Genomic DNA, 16894 nt, shown 5'->3' with positions numbered 1-16894 from the left:
ATACATGCCTGTCTGAAGTTTGCCAATGAACATCTGAATGATTCAGATGACAACTGGGGGAAAGTGTTGTGGTCAGATGAGACCAAAATGGAGCTCTTTGGCATCAACTCAACTCGCCGTGTTTGGAGGAGGAGGAATGCTGCCTATGACCCCAAGAACACCATCCCCACCGTCAAACATGGAGGTGGAAACATTATGCTTTGGGGGTGTTTTTCTGCTAAGGGGACAGGACAACTTCACCGCATCAAAGGGACGATGGACGGGGCCATGTACCGTCAAATCTTGGGTGAGAACCTCCTTCCCTCAGCCAGGGCATTGAAAATGGGTCGTGGATGGGTATTCCAGCATGACAATGACCCGAAACACACGGCCAAGGCAACAAAGGAGTGGCTCAAGTGGCCTAGCCAGTCTCCAGACCTTAATCCCATAGAGGGAGCTGAAGGTTCGAGTTGCCAAACGTCAGCCTCGAAACCTTAATGACTTGGAGAAGATCTGCAAAGAGGAGTGGGACAAAATCCCTCCTGAGATGTGTGCAAACCTGGTGGCCAATTACAAGAAAGGTCTGACCTCTGTGATTGCCAACAAGGGTTTTGCCACTAAGTCATGTTTTGCAGAGGGGTCAAATTCTTATTTCCCTCATTAAAATGCAAATCAATTTATAACATTTTTGACATGCGTTTTTCTGGATTTTTTGTTGTTGTTATTCTGTCTCTCACTGTTCAAATAAACCTACCATTAAAAGTATAGACTGATAATTTCTTTGTCAGTGGGCAAACGTACAAAATCAGCAGGGGATCAAATACTTTTTTCCCTCACTATATCTTTGTCTTGGCCATGTCGCAGTTGTAAATGAGAACTTGTTCTCAACTTGCCTACCTGGTTAAACAAAGGTAAAATAAAATATACACGCTCCATGTCTCAAGACTTAAAAATCCTTATTTAACCTGTCTCCTCCCCTTCATGTACACTGATTGAAGTGGATTTAACAAGTGATATCAATAAGGGATCATGGCTTTCACCTGGATTCACCTAGTCAGTCTATATCACGGAAAGAGCAGGTGTTCTTAATGTTTTGTACACTCAGTGTGTCTATTTCTCCATTTGTTGCTCTCTGTCTCTCATTCTCCCCCCTTTATTCGGCTGTAGACCTGTGGTCAAGGTCAACTTCTACCTAATGTGAGCTGAATGGCATGTTAGCCTGTGTGTTGATGCTCATGCCAGGCAGTGACCTCCCCTGGCTTACTGCAGTCCTTAGTCCTATCTGACCATGAAGAGGGTTGCAGAGCGGGGTGAGACCCCATTTTCCCACTTCTAACGCAGAATGTAGAGGGGGATCAAACAAGCCCAAATAAAGTGCAGCTTTCAGTTGTAGAGCAAATGAGAGAAAGCAGCAAAATAACAGTCAGCAGTGCTTCCCTCCACTTCACTTTAACTCCATTGCACACAATTAACCCCATTATACACAATTGAGTGTCATTTACTTTGGTGCATTTTGTTTTGACTCGTGCGCCTCTCAAACTCGCAAAAGCTGGCAGTTCCTCTTCTGTAATACACGTGAACTAGAAAGACACCAAATGAGAACGACAGTGTATTTTCACTTTCTATCGCGCACACTCTCATTCTCTCACACACACACACACACACACACACCAGTCAGAGCCGTCAGGGTTCCGGGACCTGTTTTATCTGTAGCTCACAGTTGTTAGTGTGAGAATGCCAGGCTGCCAGTCATCCTGGAGGAAGTGCTGCGCTGCAGATTAGAAAGCCCAGGCAGCAGCTGAGTGGAATGGGACATCACCAGGCGCTCACACAGAATATGCTCTGAAAACCAGAAAATATAATTCTCTTTCTCCTTCTGGGCTTTCTCGCTCTCTCTGTCTGTCTCTCTCTCTCGCTCTGTCTCTGTCTGTCTCTCTCTCTGTCTCTCTCTCTGTCTCTCTCTCTCTCTAGTCTACTGACTTAAACATGTTGGGTGGCGTTGTTCCTCTGAATATGTTTCCTTGTGCATACTATAGCTATTTGAATAATGCACGAATGTTTAGTGAAGTTGTATGGTGTATTGATAAAATGTCCAATTATACATTTCTCTCTGACTCTAAGTCGTGTTGCTTGTAGGTTTTGAAAGACTGGAATAGCTATTTAGAGTCTGTTGGAAATGATCTTGTTCGTACGTGCCTGTATGTACACAGTATAGTGGTGTGTTCATACACAATCACATTTCATATTTATAGTTGCATTTGTATATAGAGTAAAACAGTCACATATGTCTTACACAGCCCTTGTTTTGTGTTGCAGGACTCGGCTCAGGACGGAGTGATCACCAGAGACATCCACCGGACCTTCCCCGCTCATGACTACTTCAAAGACACGGACGGAGACGGACAGGACTCCCTCTACAAGATCTGTAAGGTACGGATGGATGACACACTGGTGATCGACGTTTCTGAAACTTTTAATTTGGCTCTATACTCCAGCATTTTGGATTTGATATCAAATGTTTTTAATTTGTATGTATGAAAAAACCCTCAAATAAAAGGTGACATTCTGTACTGTCGCCTCATATGAAACGTTTGATCTCAACCCCAAAAGGCTTGAGTATAGATCAAAGTTAAATAGTTTTAGCTTCATTGTCCAAGGTAATGCGGGGAGGAGTGTAGCTGTCAAATGAATTTGTCTTTCTCTATCACTAAAACTATTGTTAGATGACTTGCAGGAGCAGCTAAAAGCTTTCCTTGTATGATGACCCGATACATACTGAAGACATAGATGCACAGAAAAGTACTCTGAACAGAAACATACAAGCTAACACAAACCACACAATACTCCACACACCAAGTTGACATAGTAACATGTTAGGATGCACACCGATACAATAGCTAACTTTTGTATCTTGCTCAAAACCAACACATAAGCTTTTAGTTTTAAAACATGTAACTCAAATAGAATATAGATAAGGTATGAATCCAGAATGATGCTACATTTTCTTTCATCTGGTAATTCAGAGAACACAAGAAGGATGAAGGATGCTGTGGTGAAACAACGGATTGAAAGGCGTACACACACACACACACACACACACACACACACACAAAGTGTCTTAACTTACCAACTATGTCGGTTTAGCACCAGGCTTTCATTTGTATGCAAATACATGTAGATTGCCTGTTGATAGGGTTGGTTAGTTCCTGAAGAGACATGTACTTTTAGCTCCTATTCTATTCCTACAATACTGTTTGTCCAGGTAAGTTCAAAGGACATGCATTGTCCTTGTGAAGGAATTGGGTCAGGACCAGCATTAAAAAAAATTATCCGGAGAAACATCCCCCTGTACCTAATAATAATTACAATCTAAAAGGCAGAAACTGATCCCAGATCAGAACTCCTACTCTGAGACTCTGTGAATACGGGCCCAGAAGAGGAGGAAACGGTAATATAATATAGATCATATTTACTTTTAGCAGGTGCTTTTATCCAAAGTCATGCGTGCATCCATTTGATGTGTATGGGTGGTGCCAGGATTCAAACCCACTACCCTGACATTACAACAGCTATGCTCTACCAACTGATCTACAAAGGACCACAATATTAAGTCAAATTCTCCACCACGTGATTGGTTGTGCTCCAAACGATAATCATTACACACAACAGCCAGCTACAGTTAATCTGTCCTGGCTGACAAATAGGAATGTCATCTATCCCGGACCCCCATCCAGCTAGCACTGTACATCCATCTAACCATGGCAGAGCGGGCTGAATGGCAACACTCCATCAAACGTCTCTTACTCTCAAGGCAGCCTGGCGGAGTATAGCTCCTCAATTACACTTCCCTCCGTATTCCAGGTGGAAACGCATAGAAAAACAGATTTCATTTCTGTTTTAAAAGCAATGGGCTGTGGAGAATGTTACAGCAATCAAGACTCATTGACATAATATACTGTTTATAATATGTATGTAATGTTATAGTCAACTGTGGATTTTATTTGAATCCACTTTAAGGTTAACATTTAACACCAATAATTATGTCATAAACAATCAAGATGGTTCATCTTTGCACCCAGAACCAAGTCCCTAGAAACTACATGATGCCAGCTGATGAGAATCCTGTATACGCTGATGGTGTGAATTAATAAGATAATTCATCACATAGCCACTCATGTCATTAATTGTCATCAGTTATGTCCTGCTTATAACATTGTTAAGTAGGTCCTCGGGACAGAAGGTTCAAGTGATGTTTGAATATGTGCAGTAGTAGGGCACAAGGCTCTGGTCAAAAGTAGCACAGTATTATCAAAGATTTTGTAACTAAACCAAGATGGACCCCATCTTGTCTTTTCCAATGGGAACAAATTAGTTATCGTGGGCTTCCTCTCACTACCATATTTGGTAGTAAGTGACAACGCCAACCGGGTTCTTCACATTTATACATCCAGTGAAATATCTGTGTCATTGTTTTATCTGTGGTATTATGCAGAGTAGGATGTCATTTGAGATGTAAAGTGTACAGTGCATTCTGAAAGTTTTTCAGACCCCTTGACTTTTTCCACATTTTGTTACGTTACAGCCTTATTCTAAAATGGATTAAGTAAATAGAAATCTGTATCAATCTACACAGAATACCCCATAACGACGAAGCGAAAACAGGTTTTTAGAAATGTTGGCAAATGTTTTAATAAAATAAAAACCAGTCATTCCTTATTTACATAAGTATTCAGACCCTTTTCTTATGAGACTCTAAATTGATCTCAGGTCCATCCTGTTCCCCCCATTGATCATCCTTGATGTTTCTACAACTTGATTGGAGTCCACCTGTGGTAAATTCATTTGATTTGGAAAGGCACACACCTGTCCATATATAAGGTCCCATAGTTGGTCATGAGGTCGAAGGAATTGCCGTAGAGCTCCGAGACAGGATTGTGTCGAGGCACAGATCTGGGTAAGGGTACCAAAAAATGTCTGCAGCATTGAAGGTCCTCAAGAACACAGTGGCCTCCATCATTCTTAAATGGAAGAAGTTTGGAACCACCAAGACTCTTCCTAGAGCTGGCCGCCTGGCCAAGCTGGTCAATCAGGGGAGAAGGGCCTTGGTCAGCGAGGTGACCAAGAACCTGATGTTCACTCTGAAAGAGCTCCAGAGTTCCTCTGTGGTGATTGGAGAACCTTCCAGAAGGACAACCATCTCTGCAACACTCCACCAATCAGACCTTTATTGGAGAGTGGCCAGACGGAAGACACTCCTGAGTAAAAGACACATGACAGCCCTCTTGGAGTTTGCCAAAAGGCACCTAAAGGACTCTCAGACCATGAGAAACAAGATTCACTGGTCTGATTAAACCAAGATTGAACTCTTTGGCCAGAATGCCAATTGTCACGTCTGGAGGAAACCTGGCACTATCTCTATGGTGGTGGCAGCATCATGCTGTGGGGATGGTTTTCAGCAGCAGGGACTGGGCGTCTAGTCAGGATCGAGGGAAAGATGAACAGAAAACCTGCTCCAGAGCGCTCAGGACCTCAGACTGGGGCAAAAGTTCACCTTCCAACTGGACAACGACCCTAAAGACACAACCAAGACAACTCGGGTGTGGCTTCGGGACAAGTCTCTGAATGTCCTTCAGTGGCCCAGCCAGAGCCTGAACTTGAACCTGATCAAACATCTCTGGAGAGACCTGAAAATAGCTGTGCAGTGATGCTGCCCATCCAACCTGACACATCTGCGGAAAAGAATGGGAGAAACTCCCCAGATACAGGTGTGCTAAGTGTCAAACCCAAGAAGACTTGAGGCTGTAATCACTACCAAAGGTGCTTCAATAAAGTACTGAGTAAAAGGTCTTAATACTTATGTAAATGTGATATTTAAGTTTTTTATTTGTAATACATTTGCAAACATTTCTGGTTTTGCTTTGTCATTATGGGGTATTGTGGGTAGATTGATGATATATTTATTTTTAATCTATTTTTGAATCAGGCTGTAACGTAAAAAAACAAAAAAACATGTCAAGTCAAGCGGTCTGAATACTTTCCGAATGCACTGTATATCTTTTCATCTTTCCCTGCAAAAGGGTGATTCCCCAAACTGTAGATTTCGAGGAGGCTGTTTTGCCAACTGTGCTTTGAAGAAGACCGAACCAGGGAGCTATCTCTCTCTCTTCCCCTCTCTCCACCCTCCCTCTCTGTTGTTAAATCTGCCCTTTGAAAACAGGGCTTTACAAAGCTTTCCATCTTGATTGGCCCTGCAAGATTAAAGTCACGCAGATAAAGATGGTCCCGAAAGGCTTTCAGCAAGAAACAAAGGAAATATGCTTTCTATGCTGTATGAGCCGTGCAAATGGTCCTCTCACAACTCAACATGTACTATCGATGTGAGCGAGCTGATAGTACTATATACTGTAAAGCATTTCAGTGCACCTTTTAGACCAGCTGGAAACTGTGTACGTGACAAAAACAATTAGATTTAGGCAATTAAAAGGCTTTTAAAATAGACCGTTGAAAATGGATCTAAAACTGTACAGCTGCGGACGTTGAGCAACTTCTAAACCACAAATAACAACTGAACAGCCTAGTATCTACTGTGAGAAGGACTTATCCTCCGCAACATGTATACACCTTAAGAACTGCACTGTGTGTTTTGAACTGTTTGGTGTGTCACATTTTAACAAACACAAAAAATGGACTTACTTAGTATGTTACATGCATGACACACACACAGTCTCTTATTCATGGTATGAGGTGGCTGACATTATTGGCTCTCTGCTTTGTGTTCCAGGCCTATTCAGTCTATGATGAGGAGATTGGTTACTGTCAGGGACAGTCCTTCCTGGCTGCAGTGCTGCTACTGCACGTAAGTGGGGCTCAAACCTCAATACAATGTCTACACAACGTCTATGGAACCCACAGAGTGCGGTTGAGAATGAAGTCTGCACTGTTGTGATTATCAATTGAATTAAATAATAAAAATACATTGGCTCTGAAAAACTATTGCGGAGTGCAGAGTTTGGATAAGTGCAAAGTGCACGTATTAAGATTCAGTTGTATTGGGACTGATTGTGAGAACAATGGAGAGAAGGAAAGTTGAGGTTTAACAAAGGGTGGAGAGTGCAGCAGGATCAAAGGGGGAACAACAGGACAGTAAGTCTGAGAGGAGATTGGAAGGAGGGGAAGGATGCAGGGAGGGGGAAGGATGGAGGGAGAATTGGAGGGGGAAGGATGCAGGGAGGGGGAAGGATGGAGGGAGAATTGGAGGGGGAAGGATGCAGGGAGGGGGAAGGATGGAGGGAGAATTGGAGGGGGATGGAGGGAGAATTGGAGGGGGATGGAGGGAGAATTGGAGGGGGAAGGAGGGAGAATTGGAGGGGGAAGGATGGAGAATTGGAGGGGGAAGGATGCAGGGAGGGGGAAGGATGGAGGGAGGGGGAAGGATGGAGGGAGAATTGGAGGGGGAAGGATGGAGGGAGAATTGGAGAGAGGATGGAGAGGATGGAGGGAGAATTGGAGAGAGGATGGAGGGAGAATTGGAGAGAGGATGGAGAGGATGGAGGGAGAATTGGAGAGAGGATGGAGAGGATGGAGGGAGAAGTGGAGAGAGGAACAAGAGATGGATGGCGGGAGGGAGGGATAAGAGCTGGATGGCAAAGTGGAGGGGGAGAAGTGGAGTGAGGATGGTGAGAGAAGAGGTAATTGGAAATGAAGGAAGCTGAGATGAAAAGGTGAGCAAGGTGTGAAAGAGAGAGAACGAGATATGAAAGGAGGAGTAGAGTGATAGAAAGGGGGGGCGCGGGGTGGAAGAGAGGTCCATCGGAATGCAGGAGGCTGGGGAGGTGTCCAGAATATTAATGGCCCATTCAGCCCAGGACACACTGTCTACCTGATTAAATACCCACCACTCTGTCTCTGCTTGTGGGTGGGTGTCTCTCTCTCACACACACACACACCGTCTCACTCATAACACAAACACTGTGTATTAAGGGAGGGGGGGGGGGCATACTCACACCTTTTCTCTTTCACACTGACACTCCCACCTTCTGGTTTTCTTTCACACTCACCAGATTCTCACCTTGTTTCTCCCTCCCTCCACACACATCGTTCTTTCTCTTTTAGTCCCTCTCCCACTTTTCCCTATGCTCCAACCGTCTCATAACTCTTCCCCAGAGGGTCTAAAAAAACCTCCCTCTCAATCCACAGAAAACAATACTTTCAAGTAACAAGACTCCACCAATCATTTATCCTACTCCTGTTTACGGCAGTGCATTGTTTATTAAGAAAAGCCTATTAAGAGCTGAAATGTCAACATTATATAAATCTTAACTGTATATATATCTTTATATATACTGAGTTTACCAAACATTAGGAACATCTTCCTTTTGAGTTGCACCCCCTTTTTGCCCTCAGAACAGCCTCAATTCGTCGGGCCTTTCTTGCCAGGCGCGCCAGTTTCTCAACAGTTTCCAGTGTGCATCAAGAATGGTCCACCACCTAAAGGACTTCCAACCAACTTGATACAACTGTGCATTGGAGTCAACATGTGCCAGCATCCCTGTGAAACGCTTTCGACACAGTCCATGCCCCAACGAATTGAGGCTTCTATGAGGGCAAAAGGGGCCGCAACTCAATATAAGGAAGGTGCCCCTAATGTTTTGTACACTCAGTACCTTCAGAAAGTATTCACACCCTTACACTTTTTCCACATTTTCTTATGTTACATCCTGAATTTAAAATGGATTAAATATAGATTTTGTGTCACTGTTCAATACACAATACCCCATAATGTCAAAGTAGAATTATGTTAGTAGGCATTTTTACAAATAAATGAAAGCTGAAATGTTTTGAGACAGTAAGTACTCAACCCCTTTGCTTTGGCAAGCCTAAATAACTTCCTTAACACGTCAGATAATAAGTTGCATGGACTCACTCTGTATGCAATAATGGTGTTTAATAATACTACCCCTTCTCTGTACCTCACACATACAATTATCTGTAAGGTCCCTAGGTCGAGTAGTGAATTTCAATGCTCAGATTCAGCCACATTAAACATTATTAAAGTGACTGGTGTTCCAAAAGGTCAAAGGATAAAATTAAACAACTTCCGCTTGACCTCCCCGTAACTCAGAGCTCTCCTTCTCTCGTTCCTCTGTTGGTACACTCTCGCTAACCTCCCACTGGTTCTGTTTGGTCCTGTGGCTGTAGATGCCTGAGGAGCAGGCCTTCTGTGTGCTGGGGAGGATCATGTATGAGTACGGCCTGAGGGAACTCTACAAGAACAACTTTGAGGATCTGCACTGCAAGTTCTACCAGCTGGAACGACTGCTCCAGGTTAGTCCTCCCGCTTCACTGAAGCCCTCTGGAAAAACTTCAAACCTAACAAAATGTCACATAATGATGGTCATCGTGTGTGTGTGTTGCATGCGTGTATGTGCGCACATCATCAGCGTGTATATCTGCAGACACTTACCCGTGCTCTATGCACCTTAAAGATGGAATCCGCAGTAAGGGGAAACGGCGCCACTGTCCACCCCACAGACATGATTGTTTTTGTTTTGTTGACGAGGTCGGGAGAGCTGGGAGTGCATCGCGCAACTGGACGTAGCAGTTTGACCATTAAGGATTCCATCTTTAAGAGCACGGACTGACTCTATTTTTGTAAGGGCCAGCCTTAGGTTCGTTATTAATCAAAATCCACTCCAAATTGTTGTTTAATTTTGTACAGAAATCAATTTTAGCCTCCCCTAAGTAGGCTTTTTTTCAACACTGGGTTAGTATTGACAAGCTAGCTCCCCAAGGCTAAGGAATATTAGCATTAATCGCTAAGGGTTGGCATACAGGTGGAAGTAAGTCAGTTTCTCTTTCTCTTTTCTCTCCAGCTCTCTCCTTCTCTCACTCCCTCTCTGACGGCGCTTTCTAAGCTGTGATGATGATCGCTTGCTTGACTGTATGACTGATTTACTGACTGAATGACTGATTTACTGACTGAATGACTGATTTACTGACTGAGTTGACTGATTTACACTAGTCTGTCAATCAATGTATTGGCATATACAGTGCCTTCGGAAAGTATTCAGACCCCTCAACTTTTTCCACATTTTGTAACGTTACAGCCTTGGATTAATGGATTCAAAAATAAATAAATCTCAGCAATCTACACACAATACCCCATAATGACAAAGTAAAAACCGTTTTTTTGAAAGTTTAGCAAATGTATTAAAAATAAAAAACAGATACCGAGTGGCGCAGCGGTCTAAAGGCACTGCATCTCAGTGCAGGAGGAGGCGTCACTACAGTCCCTGGTTCGAATCCAGGCTCTATCACATCCGGCCATGATTGGGAGTCCCATAGGGTGGCGCCCATTCGGCCCAGCATCGTCCAGGTTTGGCCGGGGTAGGCTGTCATTGTAAATAAGAATTTGTTCTTAACTGACTTGCCTAGTTAAATAAAAACAAAGTATTCAGACCATTTGCTATGAGACTCGACATTGAGCTCATGTGCATCCTATTTCCATTGATCATGCTTGAGATGTTTCTACAACTTGATTGGAGTCCACCTGTGGGAAATTCAATTGGTTGGACATTATTTGACTTGTCTGTATGGTCCCACAGTTGACAGTGCATGTCAGAGCATAAACCAAGCCATGAAGTCAAAGGAACTGTCCGTAGAGCTCCGAGACAGAATTGTGTCGAGGCACAGATCTGGTGGAGGGTACCCAAAAAATGTGCAGCATTGAAGGTCTCCAAGAACACTGTGGCATCCATTCTTAAATGGAAGAATTTTAGAACTACCAAGACTCTTCCTAGAGCTGGCCGCCCAGCCAAACTGAGCAATCGGGGGAGAAGGGACTTGGTCCGGGAGGTAGCCAAGTACCCGATGGTCACTGACAGAGCTCTAGAGTTTCACTGTGGAGGTGGGATAACTTTCCAGAATCAAATTTTATTTGTCACATGCACCGAATACAACAGGTGTAGGTAGGCCTTACAGTGAAATGCTTGCTTACAAGCCCTTAACCAACAATGCAGTTTTAAGAAAATACCAACAACAAAAAAAGAGAACAAATAATTAAAGAGCAGCAGTAAATAACAATATCAAATTAAAATCAAATCAAATGTATTTATATAGCCCTTCTTACATCAGCTGATATCTGAAAGTGCTGTACAGAAACCCAGCCTAAAACCCCAAACAGCAAGCAATGCAGGTGTAGAAGCACGGTGGCTAGGAAAAACTCCCTAGAAAAGCTAAAACCTAGGAAGAAACCTAGAGAGGAACCAGGCTGTGGCCAGTCCTCTTCTGGCTGTGCCGGGTGGAGATTATAACAGAACATGGCCAAGATGTTCAAATGTTCATAAATGTCCAGCATGGTCAAATAATAATAATCACAGTTGTCGAGGGTGCAACAGGTCAGCACCTCAAGTAAATGTCAGTTGGCTTTTCATAGCCGATCATTGAGAGTATCTCTACCGCTCCTGCTGTCTCTAGAGAGTTGAAAACAGCAGGTCTGGGACAGGTAGCACGTCCGGTGAACAGGTCAGGGTTCCATAGCCGCAGGCAGAACAGTTGAAACTGGAGCAGCAGCATGGCCAGGTGGACTGGGGACAGCAAGGAGTCATCATGTCAGGTAGTCCTGAGGCATGGTCCTAGGGCTCAGGTCCTCCAAGAGAGAGAAAGAGAGAATTAGAGAGAGCATACTTAAATTCACACAGGACACCGGATAAGACAGGAGAAATACTCCAGATATAACATGTACTGTCCCCAGAGTGACAGTACATACCCCAACCAGAAGCCAATAGCGGGGCTATATTCAGGGGGTACCAGTACAGAGTCAATGTCAATGTGCGGGGGCACCGGTGTCGCGGTAATTCAGGTAATAATTACATGTAGTTAGAGTTATTAAAGTGACTATGCATAGATAATAACAGAGTAGCAGCAGCTTTCTGGGGGGGGTGCAATGCAAATAGTCTGGGTAGGACATGCAGTGCTCCACCAATCAAGCCTTTATGGTAGGTTGGCCAGGCGAAAGCCATTCCTCAGTAAAAGGCACATGACAGCCCACTTGGAGTTTGCCAAAAGGCACCTAAAGAATCTGACCATGAGAAACAAGATTCTCTGGTCTGATGTAACCAAGATTGAACTCTTTGGCCTGAATGACAAGTGTCCCATCTGGAATAAACCTGGCACCATCCGTATGGTGAAGCATGGTGGTGGCAGCATCATACTGTGGGGATGTTTTTCAACAGCAGGGGCTGGGAGACTAGTCAGGATTGAGGATATTATGTAAGATCGCACCGGCGCAGAAGGCAGACGTTTTAAGTGCCCCCAACCGATTCTGTTTTTGTTCGTTTATTTGCGTTGTTTGTAACTTTTTTTTAAACTTATTTTGTACATAATGTTGCCGCTACCGTTTCTTATGACCGAAAATAACTTCTGGACATCAGGACTGCGATTACTCACCACGGACTAACAGAATCCTTTTTCTTCTTTCACGACTCTGACGAGCCCGAGGCGGAGGATATATGGCTCCCTTGGGAACAGGCCCCGAGCCCCGTGATCTGCGTGAAGAGGAGGCGGAGAAAGGAAGGCCTGCCTGCTGAAAGTCAGAGGTGATCGAATAAACCCCCACTTCCCTCAATTCTGCTAGCAAACATACAATCTTCTGACAATAAAATGGACGAGTTATTGGGAAGATAAACTACCAACGGGACATAAAAAACGATAATCTTATGCTCCACTGAGTCGTGTCAGAACGATGACAATATCAACATGCAGCCTACTGGTTATACGATGTACCAGCAGGGTAGAACAGTGGCGTCTGGTAAGACAAGGGGAGGCGGTCTATGTATTTTTGTAAACAACAGCTGGTACACGATATCTAAGGAAGTATCAAGCTATTGCTTGCCTGAGGTAGAGTTCCCCTTTAATGCAGGGAAACGTAAATCAGTTTTACCAAATTTCTATCCGCATGTTAAATGTAAACCCAGAGGGAAAAGAACTCTGGACCCCCTATACTCCACACACAGAGATGCAAACAAAGCTCTCCCTCGCCCTCCATTTGGCAAATCTGACCATAATTCCATCCTCGTGATAACTGCTTAGAAGCAAAAATTAAAGCAGGAAGCACCAGTGACTAGATCAATAAAAAAGTGGTCAGATGAAGCAGATGCTAAGCTACAGGACTGTTTTGTTAGCACAGAGTGGAACATGTTCCGAGATTCTTCCGATGACATTGAGGGATACACCACATCAGTCACTGGCTTTATCAATAAGTGCATTGAGGACGTCGTCCCCACAGGTTGGGGTACGTAAATACCCCAACCAGAAGCCATGGATTACAGGCAACATTCGCACCGAGCTAAAGGGTAGAGCTGCCGCTTTCAAGGTGCGGGACTCTAACCCGGAAGCTTACAAGAAATCCCGCTATGCCCTGCGACGAACCATCAAACAGGCAAAGCGTCAATACAGGGCTAAGATTAAATCGTACTACACCGGCTCCAACACTCGTCGGATGTGGCAGGGCTCGCAAACTATTACAGACTACAAAGGGAAGCACAGCCGCGAGCTGCACAGTGACACAAGCCTTACAGACGAGCTAGCTCGCTTCGAGGCAAGCAACACTGAGGTACGCATGAGAGCATCAGCTGTTCCGAACGACTGTGTGATCACGCTCTCCGTAGCCAACGTAGCCAACGTAACCCAGAAGCTTATAAGAAATCCCGCTATGCCCTTCGACGAACCATCAAACAGGCAAGCGTCAATACAGGACTAAGATCGAGTCGTACTACACCGGCTCAGAAGCTCGTCGGATGTGGCAGGGCCTGCAAACCATTACAAAGTACAAAGGGAAGCACAGCTGAGAGCTGCCCAGTGACGCAAGCTACCGGATGAGCTAAACTACTTCTATGCTCGCTTCGAGGCAAATATCACTGAAACATGCATGAGAGCACCAGCTGTACTGGAAGACTGTGTGATCACCCTCTCCGCAGCCGATGTGAGTAGGACCTTTAAACAGGTCAACATTCACAAGGCCGCAGGACCAGATGGATTACCAGGACGTGTACTGCGAGCATGCGCTGACCAACTGGCAAGTCCCTTCACTGACATTTTCAACCTCTCCCTGTCCGAGTCTGTAATACCAACATGTTTTAAGCAGACCACCATAGTGCCTGTGCCCAAGAACACTAGGGTAACCTGCCTAAATTACTACCAACACGTAGCACTCACGTCTGTAGCCATGAAGTGCTTTGAAAGGCTGGTCATGGCTCACATCAACACCATCATCCCAGAAACCCTAGACCGACTCCAATTTGCATACCGCCCCAACAGATCCACAGATGATGCAGTCTCTATTGCACTCCACACTGCCCTTTCTCACCTGGACGAAAGGAACACCTATGTGAGAATGCTATTCATTGTCTACAGCTCAGCATTCAACACCATAGTGCCCTCAAAGCTCATCAATAAGCTAAGGGCCCTGGGACTAAACACCTCCCTCTGCAACTGGATCCTGGACTTCCTAACAGGCCGCCCCCAGGTGGTAAGGGTAGGTAATAAAACATCTGCCATGCTGATCCTCAACACAGGGGCCCCTCAGGGGTGCGTGCTCAGCCCCCTCCTGTACTCCCTGTTCACTCATGACTGCACGGCCGGGCACGACTCCAACACCATCATTACATTTTCCGATGACAACAGTGGTAGGCCTGATCACCAACAACAACGAGCCAGCCTATAGGGAGGAGGTCAGAGATCTGGCCGTGTGGTGCAAGGACAACAACCTCTCCCTCAACGTGATCAACATGTGTCCAAGCACATCATGACCGTTGTGAAGCGGGCACGACAAAACCTATTCCCCTTCAAGAGACTGAAAAGATTTGGCATGCGTCCTCAGATCCTCAAAAGGTTCTACAGCTGCACCATCAAGAGCATCCTGACTGGTTGCATCACTGCCTGGTATGGCAACTGCTCGGCCTCCGATCGCAAGGCACTACAGAGGGTATTGCGAACGGCCCAGTACTTCACTGGGGCCAAGCTTCCTGCCATCTAGGACCTCTATACCAGGCGGTGTCAGAGGAAGGTCCTAAAAATTGTCAGACTCCAGCCACCCTAGTCATAGACTGGTCTCTCTGCTACCACACGGCAAGCGGTACCGGACCGCCAAGTCTAGGTCCAAGAGGCTTCTCCCCAACTTCTACCCCCAAGCCATAAGACTCCTGAACATCTAGTCAAATGGCTACCCAGTCTATTTGCTTTGCCCCTCTCCACACCACTGGCACTCTCTCTTTTCATCATTGCATCGTCACTTTAATTAACTCTACCTACATGTACATACTACCTCAGCCAACCGGTGCCCCACTGTATATATTATTTTTTACTGCTGCTCTTTAATTACTTGTTACTTTCATCTCTTATTCTTATCTGTATTTTTTTGAAACTGCATTGTTGGTTAGGGGCTCGTAACTAAGCATTTCACTGTAAGGTCTACACCTGTTGTACTCGGCGCATGTGACTAATACGATTTGATTTGAAAAGATGAACAGAGCAAAGTAAAGAGATATCTTTGATGAAAACCAGCTCAAGACCTCAGACTGGGGAAAGAGTTCACCTTCCAACAGGACAACAACCCTAAGCACACAGCCAGGACAAATCAGGAGTGGCTTCGGGACAAGACTCTGAATGTCCTTGAGTGTCCCAGCCAGAGCCCGGGCTTGAACCCGATCAAACATATCTGGAGAGACCTGAAAATAGCTGTGCAGCGACGCTCCCCATCCAACCTGACAGAGCTTGAGAGGATCAGCAGAGAAGAATGGGACAAACTCCCCAGATACAGGTGTGCTAAGCCCCATACCCAAGAAGACTTGAGGCTGTAATCACTGCCGAAGGTGCTTCAACAAAGTACTGAGTAAAAGGTCTGAATACTTATGTAAATGTGATATTTAAGTTCATTTTTTAAATAAATTAGAAAACATTTCTAAAATCCAGTTTTTGTTTTGTCATTATGGGGTATTGTGTGTAGATTGATCAGGAGGAAAAAACAATTTAATGCATTTTAGAGTAATGCTGTAACGTAACAAAATGTGGAAAAAGTCAAGGGGTCTGAATACTTTCCGAATGCACTGTATATACTGTGAAATGAACGTCCCTTTCTTCCTACTGAGTGGTTTCATCTCCTCTTATTTCCTTTCTCCAGGAACAACTCCCAGAACTCTGGTCCCACTTCCAGGACCTCAATCTGGAAGCTCACATGTACGCCTCTCAGTGGTTCCTCACGCTCTTCACAGCCAAGTTTCCCCTCTGCATGGTCTTCCACATCACTGACCTGCTGTTGTGTGAGGTAAGAAGTTAAGAAGCCCCAACACTATTGTTAAGACTCATTTTAACACTACTCCTGATCCCAACACTGTTCCTAACCTTAGCCCTATTCCTTACCCCAACACTGGTCCTAACCTTAGTCCTATTCCTTTCCCCAACACTGGTCCTAACCTTAGTCCTATTCCTTTCCCCAACACTGGTCCTAACCTTAGTCCTATTCCTTACCCCAACACTGGTCCTAACCTTAGTTCTATTCCTTTCCCCAACACTGGTCCTAACCTTAGTCCTATTCCTTTCCCCAACACTGGTCCTAACCTTAGTCCTATTCCTTTCCCCAACACTGGTCCTAACCTTAGTCCTATTCCTTTCCCCAACACTGGTCCTAACCTTAGTCCTATTCCTTACCCCAACACAGAACATTACCAACCTGCTTTTGGTACACTAAACTTAAAGGAATACTTTGGGACTTGATCTACTTCCCCGGAGTCAGATGAACTGGTGGATACCATGTTTATGTCTCTGTGTGCAGTATGAAGGAAATTGTTAACTAGCGTTAGCACAGTGACTGGAAGTCTATGACACTGATTCTCAACTGGTGGGTCTTGTGGGAGGTTTT

The 16894-nt window shown here is 44.8% G+C and overlaps 1 protein-coding gene across 6 annotated transcripts in view; it reads left to right on the top strand.

The window, feature by feature from the left end:
- The window catches only part of LOC106574055 (rab GTPase-activating protein 1-like), a 157792-nt gene that overhangs the window by 90801 nt on the left and 50097 nt on the right, over window positions 1-16894 (top strand). For 4 of the 6 annotated variants that reach the window (XM_014149587.2, XM_014149586.2, XM_014149589.2 and 1 more), the window contains 4 exons: window positions 2296-2409; window positions 6761-6835; window positions 9178-9303; window positions 16157-16300. In XM_014149587.2, coding sequence (XP_014005062.1) covers window positions 2296-2409; window positions 6761-6835; window positions 9178-9303; window positions 16157-16300 — 459 coding nt within the window. Of the gene's footprint in view, window positions 1-2295; window positions 2410-6760; window positions 6836-9177; window positions 9304-12112; window positions 12576-16156; window positions 16301-16894 lie in introns of those variants that run through there. The other 2 variants (XM_045697322.1, XM_014149591.2) reach the window with 2 other exon arrangements.

Source organism: Salmo salar, chromosome ssa16 (genome assembly GCF_905237065.1).
Source record: "Salmo salar chromosome ssa16, Ssal_v3.1, whole genome shotgun sequence".
NCBI lineage: Eukaryota > Metazoa > Chordata > Actinopteri > Salmoniformes > Salmonidae > Salmo > Salmo salar.
Note: the sequence above shows the minus strand (reverse complement) of the source record. Positions and strands in the feature narration are given on the sequence as shown.